The 22,796-nt window shown below is 33.8% G+C and overlaps 1 protein-coding gene across 1 annotated transcript; it reads left to right on the top strand.

Annotated features, from left to right (window-relative positions):
- The first annotated feature begins 6,422 nt into the window (after nucleotides 1–6,422).
- Nucleotides 6,423–21,411, top strand: LOC126705413 (protein RAE1-like). Its single transcript, XM_050404415.1, has 11 exons — nucleotides 6,423–6,674; nucleotides 6,759–6,845; nucleotides 6,974–7,051; nucleotides 10,118–10,311; nucleotides 11,819–11,960; nucleotides 14,254–14,334; nucleotides 16,327–16,455; nucleotides 17,696–17,773; nucleotides 19,109–19,180; nucleotides 20,771–20,851; nucleotides 20,936–21,411. Exons 1-11 carry the CDS (start codon nucleotides 6,627–6,629, stop codon nucleotides 20,984–20,986), a joined length of 1,041 nt encoding a protein of 346 aa, XP_050260372.1. The 5' UTR covers nucleotides 6,423–6,626; the 3' UTR covers nucleotides 20,987–21,411.
- Nucleotides 21,412–22,796: the final 1,385 nt, after the last annotated feature.

The raw sequence follows: 22,796 nt of genomic DNA, 5'->3' as shown, positions 1-22,796 counted from the left end.
CAAGGTGAGTCGTAGGAACTTTTTTTTCTTTTTTTTTTTTATATATATGTTGAGAAGCATGAGTCATAGGAACTTTGAGTGTTGAGTTATTGATGTGAGTTTTTATTGTAGTTTGATATGAGTTATGTATGTGAGTAATCTATGGATTACACTGTTCCAGCCATAATATGTGTTTCATTTTATATGTTTTTTGATAAGGTTTCTCCACTTCATGGCTTACATTGTTCAAAGATTGCTTCTTAATGATTGAAAAATTGTATTAGTAAAAAAAAAATTGTATATTTATAATTTGGGATTGAAAAAATATTATTGTTACACTAGAAGATTATTTGTTCTCATGTGACAGTGGCAGTGGTGGTGACAGTTGCAGTGGTTGCGATTGTTGTTTATTGTAGTGGATATATTATTTTATTGTAGTGGAAATATTATTTTATTGTAATAGATATATTATTTTATTGTATTGTTTATATTATTCTATTGTGTTGAAAGCTAAAATAAAACCATCGATGTTGGATGTTTTGTAAAATGTGATGGTAAAATAGATAAAATAGCTTTTTGTGAGCCAAATTGCTAAATTTATGGCTCCACTAATGTGGATGCTTTGATACAGGGCATTTCAAGTAGCTATATTCTAATCTTCTTGTAACTAATTACTTAGTTACTTAAATGATTTCTTATACATCGGCCAATAGAATTTAGACACTTATCAACCATCTAGAGGTTGCTGGTGGCAAAAAATTAGTATAAGTAATATAGTGTATGCTCTTTGTAAAAAAAAAAAAATTGATACATGATTGAAAATATAATTTGAGAGATATTTTACAATATAAATTATTTATATTATAGGGTTATAAATATAGTATTTTATTCTTGAATTATCTTACTCAATTTAGATTCAATATATTATTTCCTCTTTCAAATGATAAGGTTCTTTGTTTTTTTTAAAGGAGTTTTCTAGTTTTTTTTTTTTTTTTTTTTTTTTTAATTTTTTGGGATAATTACACTAAACCCACCTGTGGTTTGGGCGAAAATCACTTTGCCTACCCGTGGTTTGAAAAGTATCACTTAACCTACCTGTGCTATGTTCCGTTTGTTTTCCGTAACCCACCTCTGTTAAAATCAAGGGTAAACATGTATTTTTTCTCAAATTTTATATCTCTCTCCTCCCAAAACAAAAAATAGCACAAAAATAAAAGAGAAACAAGATCAAAAAGTGGTATTGGTATACGATCTGGACATCATCTTTAACCACTTTTTTATAGATAGTATAACCCCCAATCCAACAAAAACTTCACAAGATCTCAAATTTCTAAACCAAACCCACAATTGCTTTTGTCCCAAAATCACTATAACTGACCACGATCTGAAATGGGTACCGACAAAGGCACCGACAATGTGATTGGTACAAAGAAGACTCTAGTGTTCCATAGAGGTCGTGTTCGTGATGGGGTCAGGACCAGCTGGGTTATGCACGAGTATCAACCAACAGTAACTCTTCCTCACCAGAGAGCCTTTGTCCTCTGTCGCTTAAAGAAAAAAAAATGGATGAGAAAACTGAAGTGGCAACCTGCGATGAAGGTGAAGAAAGCAGCTATATTGCTTCTGATTTTGAAAATCCTGTGCCAAAGGATGCAAATCTAGAGGTATATGATCACACAGAAGAAGACTTGGAATCAGTCCTACAGCTGCTGCAGTAGCCGCAGAATTATGATGCCTCTTCCTCACAGCTTCCATTATACAATAAGCAGGGGGCACAAAAACGAATATTTTTCAACCAAAAAAAAAACCCCAGTTCCTAAAAATCAAAGTACCCATCCTAAAAACCCAGTTCCTAAAAATCAAAGTACCCATCCTAAAAACCCAGTTCCTAAAAATCAAAAAACCCAGTTCCAAAAAATCAAAAACCCAGTTCTCATCAAAGTTTTCAAGGTCGTGGAACTCCCATCCACCATGACTTGTGACCTTTACCTCAAATCTGTGGTACCCATTGGAGCTCTGTACTCCCTTTCCCTCTGGTTCTCTAACTCCACCTACATCTACCTCTCTGTCTCCTTCATCCAAATGCTCAAGGCTCTTATGCCGGTTGCGGTTTAATCCATCGAGGTTTTGAATACAGGGAGAGGTGAAAACAAAGGGGGTCTTTAGAATATAGGGTCCAAATATACGAGTTTTGATTACAGGGAGAGGTGAAATTAGGAGTTTTGAATATAGGGTTCAAATATTAATTTTCACAAAACTCTCCCTTTTGATCTTGTTTTTCTTTCATTTTTGTGCTATTTTTTGTTTTGGCACTTGAACAAAATCTGAAACCCTAAATCGAGAACAGACACAAATACCTTGATTTTTTTTACTGAAACTACCTTCCCTAGCTTCGATGTTGCAAAACTTATGTTTTCTCCCCCTCTAGACACTCCAAACCATGAAGAACACGTTGATATCACCACAGGTCTCTCTCTCGAAAAGTTTATGAGTTTTTGGTGTTTTGATTCGCGTTATGTTGTGTTTTGGGGTTAAGAGGTGTTTTTGTAACGGCTGGGCTTGAGGTGGGTTACGGAGATTGACGGAAACATACCACAGGTGGGTTAAGTGATACTTTTCAAACCACGGGTAGGCAAAGTGATTTTCGCCCAAACCACAGGTGGGTTATGTGTAATTATCCCTAATTTTTTATAGGAAATTCTAGTTGTTTTAAAATAAATAAAAATTTGAATACTAAAATTTCAATATGCTATAGAATTATTATATTTTAAAAAAGAAGTAATTCTTGTTGAAAGTGAAGCCACCTTTAATATAAAACTAACAAAATCCTTGATTCTTGCAATGAGTAATAAATATGTGCACCAAAATTAAAAAATTGATTTGACACATGACACAAAATTAGACTTCAATTTTTGAATTTAATTAAATTTTCTTTCAATTTTGGCGTGCACACACACACACACACACACATAATTGTAAATTGTTCTTTTTTCTTCATGATTTTGTTCTTAAACTATTGAAAAAAATGAAAAACTTTGACTCTAGTCTAAACATGTTTGAAGTTATATTGTTCCAACCTATTATATGGCAACTAAAGAGACCATTCATGTTTAGTTTTCGTTAAATTATTTTTTTAATGAGTTGTGTGACTTTAAAATCAAATAGGAAAAAGTTTGGCTTAAACATGTTTAGAGCTTTGGGCTCCAACCATTAATAGGAAAATAACATTAGTTTTTATCATGTGCAATGCACAACTCATTTAACCTAACCAATCAAGTGAGTCATATGCATTGCACATGATAAGACACACGCAATTTTTTTATTGGTATCTGGAGTTAGGGTTGTAAATGAACCAAGTTGTTTATTAAATAGCTTGATTTTGCTTAAGAAAAAGTTTGTTTATATTTGTTTGTTTAGAAAATAAGCCGATTATATTTGATTTTGCTTAAATTTAAACCCGATTATTAAACGAGCCAAACTCAAGCATAATAATGTGTTCATGCCAAATGAGCCAAACATGAGGATTCAGTTTAACTATATATAATATCATATTTTTGTATGTATACTTATCTAAAAAATAAAAATATATTTATATAGACATGTGTGTGGATGAAAGGCCCAAAAATGTATATTCAGCCATGGGGCTTGTTCGAGGACATTTAGCAGTCCGAGGACGGTTAGACACTAACGGAGATGTATGAATCAGTAAGTAATGGAAGGATTATGTACATAAAAGTTTGGGAAAGTAGTTTGAGGAGAGATGCCTCCTCGGCTAAGTAGGGTAGAGGTCAAAGGGTTGACTTACTGCCAAGAACGATACATCAGATAATCTTACTGGTGAGGATGAGCATCAAGAGAGAATAGGACAAAGAGAAGTTGAGAAATATTTAGAGGAAAGCTGCTACCTCCTCATTGAATGCTCTACAGCTAACTCTCTAGTTGCATTAATGTGGAGGTAATATTTGAACAGTAATATTCAGCCTTATAAATACTCCCAAAGACTTTAGGAAGGGGCTGGGACAAGGATTAAAGCTAGCAGCTTGATTTACACGTGGAGGGCTGAGTTGAAGCAAAACAGGGTAATTTAAAGAAGAAAGACCCCAATTATAGGGGGATCATCTGAGAATCTATAGAAAAAATACTGTAGCAATAAGAATGGACTTGTAATCGAATTCAAGAGAGATATATACAAGAACTACTCTCCTTGAACTTTGCTGAGGAAGATTTTCTTTGCATAAAACCCGTTTATCTTTGTTTTTTTGTCGTCTTCAACCTACTGTGATTATTGTCTAATTCATTGAAGTCTAGTTTCTAGCTCGCTCTCTACAAATTCACTGTGTCGGGCTCTTTGGACTTTAATCCTTTTACTTTTTGGGCTTAGGAACCAAAATGTGCCCTTACAATTGGAAATTTGATTGTATAAGTTTGTTAATAGATTCATATAACATTAAATTACTATTTGTAACTTATTAATGATATAAACAATCAATTCATAATAAATATTCATAAAATTATGAAGAGGTAAAACATTTTAGTCATAGTTTTAATATATAGGAAAAAAATAAGTTAGTTAAGTAACTCGTGAATAAGCTTAAGATTGGTTGACAAGAAAATGAGCTAAGCTTAAACATAAAATTTTGTTTGGGGATGAACTCGAGCTCACTTATGTTTGAAAAAAATTTACACGAACAAGCTTGTACTTTTAATACTCGAATCAACTACAACCCTAATTGGAGCCTAAAGCTCCAAACATATTTGAAGCAAAATATTTTACAACCCTAATGAGCGCGTACTTAAAGACTCTTCTATTTATTTTTTATTTTTTATTTTTTGCAAATTGAAATAACATTCATATCAATTTTCTAACCAACAAAAGAAAAAAGCCCAGGTTCTTATATAAAAAAAACCACATTAATTATATAAAAAAAGTGTATCTCTTTGTTTTTGTTTTTCTCTCACCTTTTTCTTTTTTGTACGTGTTCAAATCTATAAAAAATAAATCCAAGTTGATATAATCTAAATAAATAAAAAAGTTAGAAAGTGTAAAGAGAGGTGTTGCCTAATTTTATGGGATATGGAGAAACACAATGGAGAAAAAAAATGTTTCTTTAAATTTACTTAAAATTTAGAAGTTTTATTTAGAGTCCACGGTTTAAAGTCCATGGCGTAGACCATGAATAAAACAAACTATTTAAATTTTTGGAAATGAAATGAGAAATTCATGCAAATTTAAAGGACAAAGAATATCTATCTATACTATTAATAACATGATTCATGGTTTGAATTTCATTATTTGGCGTACTAAAATATCTTCACACAAATATTTTACAACCCTAATGAGTGTGTGCTCAAAGGCTTTTTTTTTTTTTTTTTTTTTTTGCAAATTGAAATAACATTCATATCAATTTTCTAACCAAAACAAAAAAACCTAGGTTCTTATATAAAAAAAAACCACATTAATTAAAAAAAAAATGTATCCCTCCGTTTTTGTTTTTCTCTCACCTTTTTCTTTTTTGTACGTGTTCAAATCTATAAAAAATAAATCCAAGTTGATATAATCTAAATATAGAAAAAATGTTTGAAAGTGCAAAGAGAGGTGGTGTCTAATTTTATGGGATACGGAGAAACATGATGGAGGAAAAAAAATTATTTAGAAGTTTTATTTAGAATCCACAGCTTAAAGTCCATGGCATAGACTATGAATAAATAAACTTTTTAAATTTTTAGAAATGAAATGAGAAATTCATGCAAATTTAAAGGGCAATGAATATCTATTTATACTATTAATAACATGATTATCTGTTTGAGTTTCATTATTTTGTGTACTAAAATATCCCCACACAAATTCTTAAACTCTAAAAAATATCCCTATTCTTTAGTTAAATAATTTTAAATTAAAAACATAAACTGGTTAATAGAGTAATTTACTATTTTTAAAAAAGTTCATAAGTTTAAATTTTTTTTCTTTTATCTTCTCCCATCCGAATCACCATTTTTATCTGCTAAAAAAAAGGCAAAGATGCAAAATTGACCCTCTAGGTTTTTTCATATTTCATTTTAGTATTTTAACTTTATTTTTTTTCATTTCAATCTTCTAATTTTCAAGTTTATTCAATTAAAACTTTTTCATCCATTTTTGTTATCTGTTATGGTTAATTTTTCAACTTTTTAGATTTATCTTCACATTTTTTTTATTTAAAAAAATTCATGATTGAAAAATATTTTTCAAACTTTTTTTTTGAAAATTTTTTAACAAAAGTTTGAAGGATTACCTTAATTGAATAAATCTATTTTTTTTTTTTTTGAGAAACGAATAAATCTAAAACTTGGAGATTAGTTTTGCATTTTATTACCAATTTTTATTTTAAAATTCAAAATTTCAATAAGGCTAGTTAAAAAAAAAAAAAAAAATGGTTGAACCAAAGCCAAGGGACGATTACGAAAACATAGCGTAGCTTTTACAACCTCCCTCAGTCCACACACTCACACCACACAACTCTCCTTGCTGTATTTATTCATTCTCAACTCTCACTCTCTCTCTCTCTGTCCCTTTCCCTCCAAACAAAGCAAAAGAGAGGAGAATTTATGTGACTTTCTCTCTCTCTCTCTCTCACTCTGTTCCCCATTTTACTTGTGAAGCTTCTTCAATGTCGAATTTCTTAGTGTCCAATCCAAATCCAAACAATTCATTCGAGGTAAGTAGGTACTGCCTTTGCAAATCCCAGTGTTTCCTTTGACTCTCTCACAAATTTTGCTTACTATGGTTAACTTTTTCGTAGGTGGGTCAACCTCCGAATGACTCTGTCTCAAGCCTCAGTTTTAGTCCCAAAGCCAACTTCCTCGTCGCCACCTCTTGGGACAGCCAGGTATGTTTGATTTCTGTTTGGTTGCTAAGAAAATTTATATGAAGTTATATATAATGCCATTTGATTTTGTTTGAACTGAAACTTTGTTATCTTATGTTTGTTTGAAACACTTGTGTTGTGTTGTATAGGTTCGATGTTGGGAGATAACCCGTGGTGGGACAAGTCTTGCCAGCATGCCCAGGGCATCGATATTGCATGACCAGCCGGTAACAATGGAGTTTTTGTTTAACAATATTTACAACTTGTATTCCATATTATGTGTATTTCACATTAATTGATTCACTAAACAGTTAAAATTGATACGCGAAGCTTTGCGGTTTGTTGCACAGGATTGGATAATTATTATTTTTTGATAGGTAATAAAGATATATATTCAAGAACACTACCTTATGCAGAAAAACATAAGGCAGAGAGAAAAATACAAAGGGAAAAGAAAGAGTATAAAGAAAAAGAAAGGAAGAGATACTAAGTACACAGGAGAGAGGTAAGGAACATTGGGAGAGAATCACTAGAGGTGAGTCCCCAAGCGCGAGACTAGTCAAACAAAGTGCCACTTAAAGAGGCCAGTAGCTGGTCATCCAAACTATCCATATCCTCAAACGTCCTCTTATTTTGCACCCTGCAAAGACACCACATCAAGCATAATGGAGCTAAATTCCAAATGCTAGACAAATGCTTTCCAGGCCAATTCCACCAACCAAATAGGGTATCCGCAACCGATTTGGCAAGACCCAAGAACACCCAAAAGATCTAAACACCAAACTCCACAACTGATAAGCCTTTCCAAAATGTAGTAACAAATGATCCACTGACTCCCCATTACTATGGCACATGATACACCAATCGACAAACTCCAAACCTCTACCCCTCAAATTATCACTTGTAAGGATCCTATCCCATACAGCAGTCCACACAAAAGGATTGGATAATTATTATCATAATCTTATGTTTGGTTGGTTAGTGCATATAAGTTAAGGATGTATTATGTGATCCTATTGTGTGTTTGATGTAAAGATGGGTGGAATACTTTGGATATTATATACTTTCTTTTGAAAAAAAAAAAAATTATAATTTAAGAAAATTTCACAACATACAAAATTATGTCATATGTAATATACTAAAAGTTGGCTCTTGTGTATTGTGCTTATTTCATGTGACTTAGTATTAGTGTTACGCGTTATATGATGTGCTTTCTTTATTTCAATTACTGTATTTGATGGATCAGATGGGGTGGTTGGCTATGCACATGTTGGTCATGGTGCACAAAAAATGGCATATTGAGTTTCTGCTCAATTGGTCACTCACTGCTTGCTCTGGAGTTATCTTTTCTCCGCAAGGAACAAATAGTCAGTCTGGCCTAATCCCACCCTCATTCGTGATATTCAAGAATCCTTTGATCACGGGATTATTTTCTTCCTCTGGACTAATTATCTTGGGACTAAAAAGCCCCAAACATGGGACTTTGGACTATCTAGTCCTAATCCTAATCCTCATATGGTGTAACAAATAAGGCCTAAAGGAATCCCAAAATTGAATGATATGCTATTACCTGTTTAATTATGAAAATATTACATGTTATGACTATGAGTTGTGTTTCTTGAAATAGAAGAGACTCAAGAGAGTGAGTAGAGAAGGTAAATTAGTCTCAAGTTCTTCATATGATCTAAATTTTATTTGAAATATCTATTACTAAAAAAAAAATCCTTCCTCTAGCAAATACTCCATTGTCTCCTAGCATGAGAATGCTACAAAAAAGTGGGTAGACACACTATATTAAGTGAATTTAAATTGCTATTAACATCCACACCACTTCAAGAGTACCAATTTAGAAGATTAAAGGTTTACTTTATAATTGTCATTGGGATTGTTTGTCTTTGATTCAATCCTTTGAATCAGCCTAACAGTATTATAATACAGATCTTTCCCATCTTATTAATTGATGCATGTCTTAAGCTCCAAGCTTCTTTTGTCTGCTCCAAATTTGGTGGATTACTCTATTCATGAGTTGTGGATTGGGTATAACAAATGCATCAACTTTGGAAAATTATGGGTGCTATTTGGAAAAAGGGAAAAAAAGACCATAAGCTAGTGCTTGAAGATGTGAATATGTTGGTCAATCATTGCTGCTTTGCTCTTTTGTATGTCAGTTGTGGTCCCTTGTTTTTTTCTGCCTTTGGGATTCATTGTGTGATGCCATGATAGATGCCCACTCCTATCAGCAAGAGTTCATTGTGTGATACCAAAGATAGTCTTATTTCGACTTGATACCTTGTTTCCTTTTGTGGACGATTTTGAGAGTGTGGAATAATGAACTTTTCAAAGTGTTAAGAACTCTTCTAATGAGATCAAATTCGTTTTGATGCATTCTTTGCTTGAATGGAGTACTATTGCTATTGGTGGGGCTTCTTGTCCCTCTTTTGTGATTTTTTTTGGATCTTCTGAAGCTTAGATTGTAATACTTTAGAGAAATCTCTTGTTTACCCTATCTGTTTATGAGTTTCTTCTATCTTTAAAAAAAAAAAAATTTTTAAAGGTCATACCTAGTGTACAAGGCTCTTGCTTCTGCAGAGTTAGAGTGGTTATTGGTAGTCAGCCTTGCCCCAGTTTTGGAGAGGATTATTTTTTGACTTGAACCTGCAAAACATCGCTTGGGCAGAGGGCACTTGCCATCGCACCAAGGTCTTCAATAAAATTTTACCTTAAAGGTTGACTTGTATCTAATGCACAAGGCTCTTGCTTTTGTGGGGTTTGAGAGAGCGGGTTTGTATGTAGCCTTACCCCCAATTTTGGAGAGGGTGATTCTCTGACTTGAACCTGCAAAATATCTCTTGGGCAGATGGCACTTGCCATCGGCAAGGTCTGACCTCTTATAAGTAAAATGATTTTTACATATTAAAAGTTGAATTGTTGGAATTGGTGTGATGAACTGTAGGTTTAGCTCCATGTATGGTTGCTATTGATTATTTAAATTTTAAGTGGTTATTTTTTATGCTATTCTTTTGTTTTGTTTAACTAATTTGGAGTTAATACATTTACCATTGGGGGATAAAGTTTCCCCTCGAGCATGGGATCATAATTTTTAGTAGAATTAAATATATTTTGAGTGTAAGGAATTTATGAAACTTGAGACCTATCTGGTTCTTGAAGCCTTTTCTCTTTCAGTAAAAAAAAAGTATGGTAATAGTTGTAACATGTAATAGTATTTGATTTGGCTATGTCAACTTAGTAAAATATGAGCTGTTTTATCAGTCTTTTATAAAATTATGATATAGGTTTTGTGCTCGACATGGAAAGATGATGGAACAACTGTTTTCTCTGGTGGCTGTGACAAGCAAGTCAAGATGTGGCCGTTAATATCTGGTGGCCAACCAGTGACGGTGGCTATGCATGATGCGCCCATCAAAGAGGTTGCGTGGGTTCCTGAGATGAACCTCTTAGTCACAGGAAGTTGGGACAAGACTTTGAAGTAAAGAAAAACTCCATTTCCATTGAACTTGTCCTTGCTATTCCCTATGAATTCTTACCTACCCATGTATTTTGTGGTTGTTTGAATTATTATTGAGAGGCAGTTGAAGTGGTGTTTTGGTTCAAATGATGCATAATAGGGTGTAAGCAGTAGTGGTAGTTCTTGACTTTTGAATTAGCATAATGTTTTGGTGTGCCAGTACTCATTTGTATGGAAAAAGTATTATGTTCAAGTCACATGACTAATCAAGTATATTATGATTATGCATGTTCATGTGACTTGTTCTGATGGGTGGGTTGCTTTTACTGTCTCAACACTAAAAACAAAGCCTTATTGAAAGCTTGCCCTTATTGTATGATTCACATCATCATCAATCTCTCAATTGTTATGCATTATTGATAAAAGATATTGAAAGCCTTTGGCTCTTTGGTATCTCTTGACCATCAAGTTTTACAGCCCTTTCATATTTGTTCCATTTCTACTAGACTGCCTTAAATTCCGTGTAATCTGATTTAACCCTACTTAACCGAAAGCCTTTAGATTCTAAAGCATCTCTTAATTTTCTAACTTGACATTAACTCCATGTTTAGTTTCATCCACTAAGACTATATCATCTACAAAAAGTATACACTAAGGGACTTCCTCTTGAATCAATTTAATGAGCTCATCCATCACTAGTACTTTTATTGTTTCACTTGATGTAAGGTGTCATAAAAAAAGGTTAAGTGTTTATTTATATTAAAAAAAAAAAAGGTGTCATTTAGGCCAGATGCACTATGTTCTCCTTATTTGTTGAATTGTCTGCATGCTCATTCAAAGGCATTCTGCCAAAAAATTGAAGTTAAAAAAAATCAATGATTAAAATAAAACAAAAGACCAGTGCTGATTATGGTAGATGGTGAAGTCTGAGTACAACTCCTGAGACCACTACAGATTGAGAAACTCTTTTGATTCCTGTCCTTTTACCATTTTGGTCTGTATCTAGTAGACAAACTATATTTGCATTATGACCTTTATAGAGAACAAGTGAAATGTGTATATATACAACTTTAAATCTTCATTTATGTACATTGTCCTGCCTTTGATGTGTCCATGATTCTGATATATGCCAAATTCTTTCTTTCTATTTCTAAATGATTATTTATTCCCTGGCTTACCACCAAGAGCCCACTTCTTTCCCGTGTACAATTTCTTTTTCTCCTGATCTTTCATTTGTATTACCTGATTTTTCTCATAGATCTCAACACTAAGGTTCTTCCCCTTGATGATTCTGCCTTTAATTGTTTGCTTCCTGAATATTGTTTGTAACCAATCATAGCCTTTGTCTATTGAGACACATGTATTTCATAATATTCTGAGTTGTAATGTGGGTATTAAGTTTGCTGCGTATTCTACTTGTACAATTTTGTGCCTTCCTGATTTTTACTATCTCTATGATCAGGTATTCTGTGCTTCTGACTATATAAATTGCTTATGGTTGTTGAGAAATATTGCTCCCTGTCTTCAGGTACTGGGATACAAGGCAGTCAAATCCAGTTCATACCCAACAACTGCCCGATCGCTGCTATGCATTAACAGTGAGGCATCCTTTGATGGTTGTTGGCACTGCAGATAGAAATCTTGTAGTTTTTAACTTGCAGAACCCTCAGGTATTCTTTGATTCATAAGACATTATGCAGTGATTTTACAATGGCTTCTTATTATCTATCCAATCATTTTGTGGTGTACTAAATCATAGATTTTCAACTTGTAGAATAGGTAGTAATTCAATGATGGGTGGGTGGAAGATAATATAGGCCAAGACCTTTGAGCTAAGGCTAGAGGAAAGCATTGTTGGAAATGGATTTAAGGCCATGGAAAGGATTCAAGTTATCATGCGATCAATTGTTTCAGGGAGTAAGATGGTTACAATGATAACAGGCTGATCTTCCCCAAGAGCTCAGCTATTGCAATTCTTTTCCTGATAGCGGGTCACATGTATAGGTTCTTGAACAGTGGAGAAAGAATTAAATGAAGTCTGTGAATTTTTTGTAAAGGAGGAGATAACCAAATAGGATCTTACTGCTCTAGCACAGGTGGAACAGAGGATGTAAATTTCTGTTGGTGTTGGAGTTGAGCAGTGCAAGAAGGTGAACTTATATCATAATACCTGAATGCAAAGAGGGTAGTAGATGGAAGGAGCTTGTGATGGCACTACGGGATTTATGCGGGGTCAATGACTGGAACGAGGAAATAGAGGCACTGGTGCTCAACTATAGTGACTTTCTGACCTGCTTCTAGAATTGCTGAGAGAGAGAGAGAGAGAGAGAGAGAGAGATGACCTGCTTTTGGAACTGCTGAAGGATTAGGGGCAAATTAATCAGAACATTGAGGGGGATGAGAAGGACGAATAAATTAGAAAATTGAGAAGGATGAGGGGTGGACGATGAGAAAGTTTCAGTATTTTCAATTGGTGCTGATAGCAAATAAAAGTTTTGATGAAAGATTTCAAAGATTCAAGGGTTCATTTGCAAATTAGACATTGAATATGCTTATGATCACGTAAGCTTAGATAGCTTTACTTATTAAAGTGGTAATTGGTTGGAATTTGTATATCATCAGTACCTAGGAAGCTAGGAACTAGCATCCAGCTATTGGGAAATTCCAACATAATTCTTCCACACCCCCTTCTGGCCTTTAAGTAGAGCTTTCACGATTAAAACAAATAAGGAAAGAAACAATGTAATCAATTACATTAAATTCAGAAATAAAATCAAAATAAAATTCTAACGCAATAAAATCTATCAGCACTTCTCTCCTTGCATCAAGTTTGGAATGTGGTTCCATTATGCCTTATGTGGATCATTTGGAAGGAAAGATAACATTTGACGGACAGTGATGCAGGTGAAATTATTGAAGGGAAATCAACAAGAACCAAAAATTAACTATAGGAATTAACACCCATGGTTGTTTGGAGTAAGCACCAAGTGGAGATAAAAAACCTAAGAATCAATACTTAGGTTGGTCTCGAATCAACATCAAGGCATTGAAAATATTCCAATAGAAGTTTTATTCATCATAAACTTGTCTCCATTGGAGTATAATACTGCACTTATTTACACTACAAAGAATAAATCCTAATCATAATTGACTTGAGTCAAATGACTAATGAAAATAACCATAGGAAATTAAAGATAAAACCAATAACCTACTTAACTAATAATACGTAAAATAAAATCTAGTGGACCAATAGTAAAAAATAAAAATACAATCGACTACCACTTGATACTTGTAACAACTCGTGAAGCACCTTTGGCAACATTAAAAACAAAGAAGTTTTCCGTTTCACCATACCATTAAATTTCTTTGGAATGATAAACTCAATGAGTGGAAATAGTGTTGCAAACATTATAGTATCTTGATCCACAGAAAACACCATCATATCAAGCTTTTCCACTTAATATAGCTGTCGCATCAAACTCATTTTTCACAACATGTGTACCCTCTATTTCTTTGCTCTATTGTTGAGCTTTCTCTTCATCAAGTAATGGGAAAGCTTTCTTCTCAGTTATAAGCAATATACTTGACACTCCAACAGGCTGAATTAAGTTAAGTCTGCTACACATGGTTCAAGTATTTCAATGCTGTATAGACTCTTTGATCACTGAAAACCTTTGAAGATACTTGCCAAAGATCCTTTATTGCTGCTGCCCTACATTCCACTCTTAACATTTTTGCAATTGAGTTAGAGGAGTTTTATTTTTGTTTCTTGTGCTAAACTTTGCTTTCTATTATATTTCATGATTTGGAATTTTCTATGAGGTGCTCTCTGAAGTACTTGGGTTATGCATATAAGTACTGTTTACGTACCAAGACACACACACACACACACACACACATATATATTTTCCTGTTCAGCTTTGCGTTATATTGTTAAGTAAATAATTATTCAGTTACCAACAGACTGAGTTTAAGAGAATCCCTTCACCCCTGAAGCATCAGACGAGGTGTGTTGCTGCTTTCCCTGATCAGCAGGGATTCTTGGTATGCATTGACTCTATGTTTTCCTTACCCTTTATTGTCCTCTCTCTTAAGAAATTCTGAGTTTAACTTCCCCATGCCCCATTTACTATATTTTTCATAAATTTTTATTTCTTCGTTTATCTCAATTTAATTTGATCATAAGCATAATGGTTTAGCTTTTTTATTTTTCCAACTTTTCATGGTATCTTCTATTATTTGGATGGGAGTTCAATACAAATATGGTACCAGTTTGCTAGTTATGGTAATTGAAAAATGGGATGTTGATGGCCATTGATTGGGCATAAGATCCTAGGTGATTTTGGTTCTACTATAAAGCTCAAATTTTAATGTTATATATATAGGCAAAGGCTAATTAGTTTGCTCATCCCCAAGGGGGTGCCCTCAAATTCTAGAAGTCCTGCCAATCCTACTTTGGAATTGCATAACTTAAGAGTTGAACCCCAAACATGCCTATTCCATGGAAGATATACACCACTTGGTTATAGTGGCCAATGTGGGCCTAATAAGAAGTTTTAATGATGTGGTTTTAGGAATTATTAATATTTTGGTTCTACTATAAGGCTCATATTTTAATGTTATATATATAGGCAGAGGCTAATTAATGTTTGTTTGGAAACAGTTTATTTAACTGAAACTGAAAACTTTTTGCTGAAAGTATTGTAGATAAAACTAAAAGGTAGCTGAAATAGTATAGTGAGACTCATGAATAGTACCAAAAAGTGCAATGGGACCCATGAATAGTAGCAAAAATAAGCTGAATAGTAACAAAAACAGGCTGTTTAAGCCAATGCCAAACGCACACTTAGTTTGCTCATCCCCAAGGGGATGCCCTCAAATTCCAGAAGTCCTGCCAATCCAACTTTGGAATTTCATTACTTAAGAGTTGAACCCCAAACATGCCTATTACATGGAAGATATACACCACTTGGTCATAGCGGCTAGTGGTGGGCGAGATAAGAAGTTTTAATGATGTGGATTTAGGAATTATTAATATTTGTATATACGCACACACACACAATGGTATATGGTTGTCTTGGTGTTGTTTCAATCTGGAGCATATTTATATTCAATTGATTTTCATTTAGGTGTTACTTTTTTTTTGGGGGGGGGGAAGTGTAGTAACAACCTTTGAAAGTCTCATGCTTAGTCTTTTAACTGCTATATACCACAATGTGTGTGACGCTAAGATGTCGTCCATCAGTCTCTTTCATCTGCATGATGTCTGCAATGTATTATACTCATTTTGGGTTGTTATGGGTGACCTTTTATGCAGTTTGAAAAATTTTGTCAACCTCTTTGAGAATTTGATGTGTATCACCTATATCCTCTCCACATTAATATATGTACATATATATACACACATAATGGTATATGGTTGTCTTGGTGTTGTTTCAATCTGGAGCATATTTATATTCAATTGATTTTCATTTAGCTGCAACTCTTTTTTTGGGGGAGGGGGGGAAGGGAGGAAGTGTTGTAACAACCTTTGAAAATCTCATGCTTAGTCTTTTAACTGCTATATACCAAATGTGTGTGACGCTAAGATGTCGTCCATTGGTCTCTTTCATCTGCATGATGTGTGCAAAGTACTGTACTCATTTTGGGTAGTTATGGGTGACCTCTTATGCAGTTCGAAAAATTTTGTCAACCTCTCTTAGAATTTGATGTGTATCACCTATATCCTCTCCAACAAAGATACTTTACTTTGAGCAATGTTTACTCAGTGTCATTAATATGTGTATTTAGGCTCACTAGATTGCATAGTAATTTTAATTATATATCAATTATTGCATTTGACACTAGATTTTATTTTGTCTTAATAAGATCATTACAAGTAAATATATGCTCCTATTCTCTTCACATATTGTCAGTGTCAAATATATTCTGCTGTGTAACTACTCCACTGCCATTATTTCCTGTTTGTCGCTTGAATTATGATTATCATCAAAATTACCTTAATTATTGAAACTAAAGTTGTGATGTTCTTACAAGGTTGGCTCAATAGAAGGAAGGGTAGGTGTGCATCATCTGGATGATGCACAGCAAGGTAAAAACTTTACTTTCAAATGCCACAGAGAGGGAAATGAGATATATGCAGTCAACTCTTTGAACTTCCATCCTGTAAGATTCTTCAATGCCACTGCTGTAGTTTCTTGACACTTTTCCTTAATTATCAGCCGCCTTAAGTCTACTTATATGATGAAGATACTTTTGTCTCTGTGCAACTTCATATTCTTGAATTGACGGGTTTGGTTGAGTGAATGTTTACTTTGTTTCAGTTTGTGTAGCTAAGAGTTCTGTTGAGAACTCCTTTAACACTACTCTGCAAAATCCAACTTCATTGCTTGTAAGATTAAATGTTCTGATGATTGCTGGTGTATGAAGTAGCATATGAAGAAAATCTCTGAAAATCACTTAAGATGAATAGCTTATGTCCATTACTAACCATTTTCTCTTATTTTTCTTGGACAATCCCATGAAATTTTTCTTAAAAACAAGTCAATCAAAGGAGTTGTTGTTTGCTGGAAACTATTTAAGTTATTTGTAGTTTGTTAAACAAATTATCAATGGTCTAAGCTGATGTTCAGCCAATTTTACCCACAAACTATTAGAAGGTTGCAAATAATCCCTTCTATTAGACTTATTGTAACATACATGATTAACAAGTGGCCACTAAATGATCTTATCCAACAGAAAAGAAAAGAAAAGAAAGTAGTGGCACATCCATGTTGGTACCTAAACCCTAGGCACTATGACTTGAATATGACCAATAAATCCTCAATTTCCTTTTGAACCTCATTTATGGTTTTAATACAAAAATTTAAATAAAAATAGAAAGAAAATAAACAAAAGAGAAAACCCAGCCTCTGTAATGATAATGGTGGTGTGCAAAAATTTGACAAACACATTCCATGGCCATCAAATCTTTACCCCAAAAAGGGGAAAAAAGAATTGGAAAACATCCTACGATGGTTCTTATTAGCCTGTTTGGCTGCCAAGAAAAGGTACAAAAAGTATAGAGGCTTGATTTGGGAGGAAATAATAAAGAGAGAGAGAGAGAGAGAGAGAGAGAGAGAGAACTTGGTTATAAACATTTTATAAGATTGATATCAGCTTCAATGATCAAATCAGTTCTATTTTCAGTCTTTGAGTTGTAGGACCTTTGAAGCAATGTAACTTGGTTTCCTTCAGAATTATGGTGTGGAATACTTGATTAATTTGGAATTCTCTATGAATAGTGCATACTATTTGTTCTAGCAAGACTTGCTAGAATTTTTTATTTATAGAATGAAAGGTCAAGATGTTCATACTGTATTCACTACATCTGTTCAAGATCTTATTTAGACGTCCCTTGTTTTAGGTGCATCACACATTTGCTACAGCTGGATCTGATGGTGCCTTTAATTTTTGGGACAAGGACAGTAAACAGAGACTAAAGGTATGTCCCAGATCTACTATATATAAAATTTCTTTTTGGACAAGGTTCACTGAACTATGCTTCTTGGTGTAACAATTTAGAAAAAATAGTATAGTTTTTTTCTTCAATCGCTTAATCAACTAGAAACTTGTTTTGGCACTTAATGGTATGACAAATTTCATCTAACAGACACACATAGAGAAACTCAAATGTGTCTGGATACATAGGGCAAAAATGGCTAAATAGCCTTAATTTTTAAACTTTGTAGCCAAACAGCCCCCTTTTCAAATTATGTAGCAAAATACTCTTGTTTTGGAACTCAACATTGCTGATGTTGAGTTTTGCTTGGAATTCGATATTTGCAATGTCAAGTTCTGTGCGTATTTTGCCACTTAATTTTTTTTTTGAAAATTTTACGTAGACTTAAAAATATGCATAGAACTCGACATTGCTAATATCTAGTTCTACTTAGAATTCGACATCAGCAATATCGAGTTCCAAAACAAGGGTATTTTGCTACATATGCAATTCACATATGCTAATGACATTAAATGGATGGCATTTGTAATATTTTAAAATTTGGACCATTCACGGAACTGGACAAAGGAGAGGATCAAGGTTCAGGGGTCCAACCATTGGTAGACCATGGTGGGACTTAAGTGAAAAATAATTCAAGTAAAATTATTTAACTTTACAAAAAGTAGAACAATTTTGAATAATTTTTAAATAATTTTTTTAATGAGTAAAATTAATTTGATTCAAAATAAGAAATGGTTCACATATACAGAACGTGCAAAAAGCCACTCCTACTGAATTACAATCACGTAATCAAAAGTTCCAAAAAATCAAGAAAAGACAATGTGGGAATTGGGATGTTGCCCAAGTTGTATTCAATCATATAGGCACCTTAATAAGCACTATTTGATAGCATAAAGAAGACTCCATTTTATCAAATGTTCTCCTATTTCTCCCTTGCCAAATTGTCCACATGACACACAGAGGGACGACCCTCCAAATATTTGAAATTCTATGACTATTACCCATCCATCAATCAGTAAAAAAAGCTATTAGTGTTTTCATTCCTTTTTGGTGATAAGCCTAAGACCGTGTGTTGACGTACTAGATGCAGATGGTGATTGAATGTTCCAAACTTTGTTCCCTTGGCTCAGTATGTGTCCAATTTACTGGTGTGCTGCCTGTAGTTTGATTATTTGCAGCTACACGTCATTCCAGTGATTTTCCAAGTTGAAAATAGCAACAGGATTCATGCTATTTCTCCCTCCTCCCCTCCCTGCCACCACCCCTTCTTGATTCTTTTCCATGTATTTGTCTAACTCAACTGTGTGTACTTTTCAGGCCATGCTCAGGTGCAGTCAGCCTATAGCATGCAGTACGTTCAACAATGATGGTTCCATTTATGCGTATTCGGTACGTTTTATCTCTTGTGATTTTGCTACCACCAGTGAGTTTATGTCATAGTAGTCTCTCTTTTTCTCCATACTAACACACCCACACACATACCGAGACAATCATGGTTTATCAATTTAAGTGGGTATACACATGATAAGTAAATTTTCCTAAATCCAATTGTACTGGTTACTATGCCAATTTTTGTATGTTTAGGTATCGGCAAGTATTTATTCATGGCATGAATGACAGAATAAATATCTGCCACTTTACATGCTATATTGTAACATGATCCTGCGCAAGCGCTCACCAAAGCACTGCGCATGAGTTATGTTGTCTACATTGTAGGGGAAGGGCAGAAATTGTGTGAAAAACTCAATGATATGTAGAAATCAAAATTCTTACAGCTTTGATGAAACCATCAAAACGCATGGTTTGGATGCCATTGTATCTTTTTTAGGGTCTCTCTTCTATGGTGAGGAAATCTTCCTCAATGATTTTATTGGTGCAAAAATGTATGAGATGTTTCAAAATATCTCAAAAATTTTGAATTATTCTATGGAGATGGAATTTTCTCTTGTTCTTTTGTGCACAACTCCTGGCAGTTTTAGGTGTATGTTCTATTGATATGGAGATGGAATTTTCTATTTCTTCTTCTTTTGTGCACAACTCCTGGCAGTATTAGGTGTATGTTCTATTGATATTTGAATTTGAATATGGGGCCTCCTATTACCATTTGAAGCTATGTTATGTCTACAATATGTGAACACTAATTGAACTAGAGAATGCTAGAGCGTTCAAGATAGGCACATGAGTGGGAGGAGGATCTTTTGATTTGAATCCAAATCTTTTCAATTTATAGTTGAAGAAGGGGGTTGTGTGTACACCTTTAATATTATACTTGAATGAGGCAACAACTTTTTTATGATCGGTTTTGTTGGGCAGAGAAGGTGCTGCAATTTTTGCAGAAGTGTTCCCAAATTAATAAATAAATAATAATAAAAATATCTGATTATATCAGCAGGGTAGGAAGGGATGCATGACATTAACCTTTGGTTTCACTTCAAATACTGCTTGCCTTTTGTTTTGTACATCGACAAATCAAATAGGGAGGCAATGGATCATTTATTTATTCATTGTGATATGATAGGGAGATGTGGACTTTTATTTTGCTTGTTAACGATTATTCCATGGATCACATTGCTGAAAAGTACATTTTGGTATTGTAGTGGTGAATTTTGAAAGATAATTCCATTGGTTTTGATGTGGTGTATTTGGAGAGAAACTTTTGAAGGATGTGAATTACCATATGAAGTTGAAATTTTTGTTCTTAAAGTCTCCTTATGACTGGATAATGGCTGTTGTTTTTCAAAATTTTTGTAACTTTTTGATTTTTTGAATTTAGAAGTTTGATTTGATGTTCATTTGTGTGTTTCTCTTCAATACATTCTTTGTATTAGGGTAATGTCTTGTATTGCACTTTTATAGTGAAATATATTACTCAGTTATTATGAAAAAAATGTGTCTTGCAGGTTCAGACTGCTAATCTTGTTCTTTACTCCTTTGGTCTTGTAGTGGCACTGAACTATGTTTTTGAACTTCTGTTTGTAGGTCTGCTATGACTGGAGCAAGGGTGCTGAAAATCATAATCCTGCCACAGCAAAGACCCATATTTTCCTACATCTACCACAGGTTGTTTTTTCATTATTTTCTTATGGAACCACTCTTAAGGTTGTTTACTACAGCTGTAATACTATGTGATTTTTTGGGATGCAGGAATCGGAGGTTAAAGGCAAACCGCGAATGGGAACTAATAGCAGAAAGTGAGGCTGGTTCGTGGTAGCCATAAGACGCTTGGATGAATATTTGTGTGTATATGGAGGGCATTTGCCTCTGTAGTTTCTGACATATGAATAGGCAAGGCTCTTGTTTGTATAGAAGTCTAGGTAGAATCCCTATTGTGGTTTATTGAATGAACTTATAGTCCCCATTAGGTGAATTTTTTTTTTATAGGTAAACATTTCGGGTAATATGTTCATGAATATTTAGGGTTATTCTACGGTACACTTTTTTTTCCCTTCACTTTTGTATATATCATACCTACCTAATCATGACCGTCAACTATTATATAAAAGTCAGTAACCTATGTTAGTGGTTAAGATTAGGTATGTATGGCACGTAAAAAAAGTGTACCGTAGAACTCTGATTATTTAATATCAATTATGTGTATATATAGGATTAAATTCAAGTTATGTTTGATGTAATTTTTAGTTTAATGTTACTTCACGTAATATCTTTTTGTTGGTGTAGGTATTTCATCAAACTCATACCACCGGACATCTTGGTCCATGTGGTATCTCCCTAAGTACTAAGTATCTAGGGGTTGAAGGGGGTCGGGTATTAGTATGAGTGACACTTGGCTTGGGTTCAGTTTGCCTTAGAGAAGTGTTTATCTAAGCAGCCCCAGGGTATGCGAGGAACATGTAAAGGAATTAGTCTAGTGCCTAAGCATCTCCAATGGTCTATGTAAACCCAAAATTCTCTCTATAATAGAGAGTAAAACCCAAAAAAAGCTTTTCAATGGACTCTCTATTCCTAGATTTTTTTTTGGCTCATGAACAGTAGCTCATCAAGTCTGATAAGCTACTGTTTATTCTTCAAATGTTTTTTTCCTATTATAATAATTAGGTGTTGAATAAAAAAATGTTGGAAGATGTGTAGTTGTTAAAAAAAGAATAAATAATGAATGAAAAAATAATATTTAAATAAGATAGAGAATGTATAGAGAATCTGTTGGAGGTGTATTTGAAAAAATGAGTAACTAAGAGGTAAAAATCACTGTTCATTCTTCAAATAGTACAAAAATTTGGAGATTTTGCTAGAGATGTTCTAAAGGCTTTGGACATCTTGTTGATTTTCTTTTAGATTTCAATTCTATTACCTGATATCTCTCACAATTTATAAGCAATCAAATGTTTGATTTGTGCCATGCGTCGTGTATTTATCCTACAATTCAATCCAAAACCCTAATGACTCGACCACCTTGGTAATTTCTATCATACAATCCAAAACCCTAATTGCTCAACCATCAAATCCTTTCATATCTGAAATTCCCATCCCTTAAACATCTAAATCCATCAACCAAACCATCAAGAACCAAATTCCCTCATCAAGGAACACTATTTCAAGTGTGTTCCTCACTAAATTTTTGCTCGTAGTGAAAGTAAGCGGTGAGCCCCCTTGTATTTGCCCTAATGGTAGAGGTCAGTGGTGTACTCCCAAGTCATTGGAATAGGATGGGCTTACATTGAGCTACTTAGACTTACCGATGGGATTTTGAGAGTTTACAAATATCAATTAAAATATGTGATTAATCATACTTAAGGGTTCTTGTGATTGGTGATGACTTTATATAGGAACAGAGTTAAGACTAAGTATAAACAAATAAAAAAAAAATCATTATGAAATTTCAAATAGGCATTTATTTAGTATTAACAAATCATAAGCAAATGACAACAATGCAAAATTGCTATTTTTTAATACATTACAATACAATCATTTATGAAAAGGGAACGTGGCGTGCGTCTTCTGCTATTGGGTAAGAGTAAAATTATATTTTTAGAAGTTTTTAAAACGT

The sequence above is a fragment of the Quercus robur genome, chromosome 11, assembly GCF_932294415.1.
Source record: "Quercus robur chromosome 11, dhQueRobu3.1, whole genome shotgun sequence".
Taxonomy (NCBI): domain Eukaryota; kingdom Viridiplantae; phylum Streptophyta; class Magnoliopsida; order Fagales; family Fagaceae; genus Quercus; species Quercus robur.
Note: the sequence above shows the minus strand (reverse complement) of the source record. Positions and strands in the feature narration are given on the sequence as shown.

What these genes read in the sequence shown, in the direction of transcription:
- LOC126705413 (XM_050404415.1), top strand. Translation starts at nt 6,627, where the DNA reads ATGTCGAATTTCTTAGTGTCCAATCCAAATCCAAACAATTCATTCGAG. An exon ending in ACAGTAAACAGAGACTAAAG is followed by an intron (nt 17,774 to 19,108) that starts GTATGTCCCAGA and finishes TGTACTTTTCAG; the next exon opens with GCCATGCTCAGGTGCAGTCA. An exon ending in GTTCCATTTATGCGTATTCG is followed by an intron (nt 19,181 to 20,770) that starts GTACGTTTTATC and finishes TTCTGTTTGTAG; the next exon opens with GTCTGCTATGACTGGAGCAA.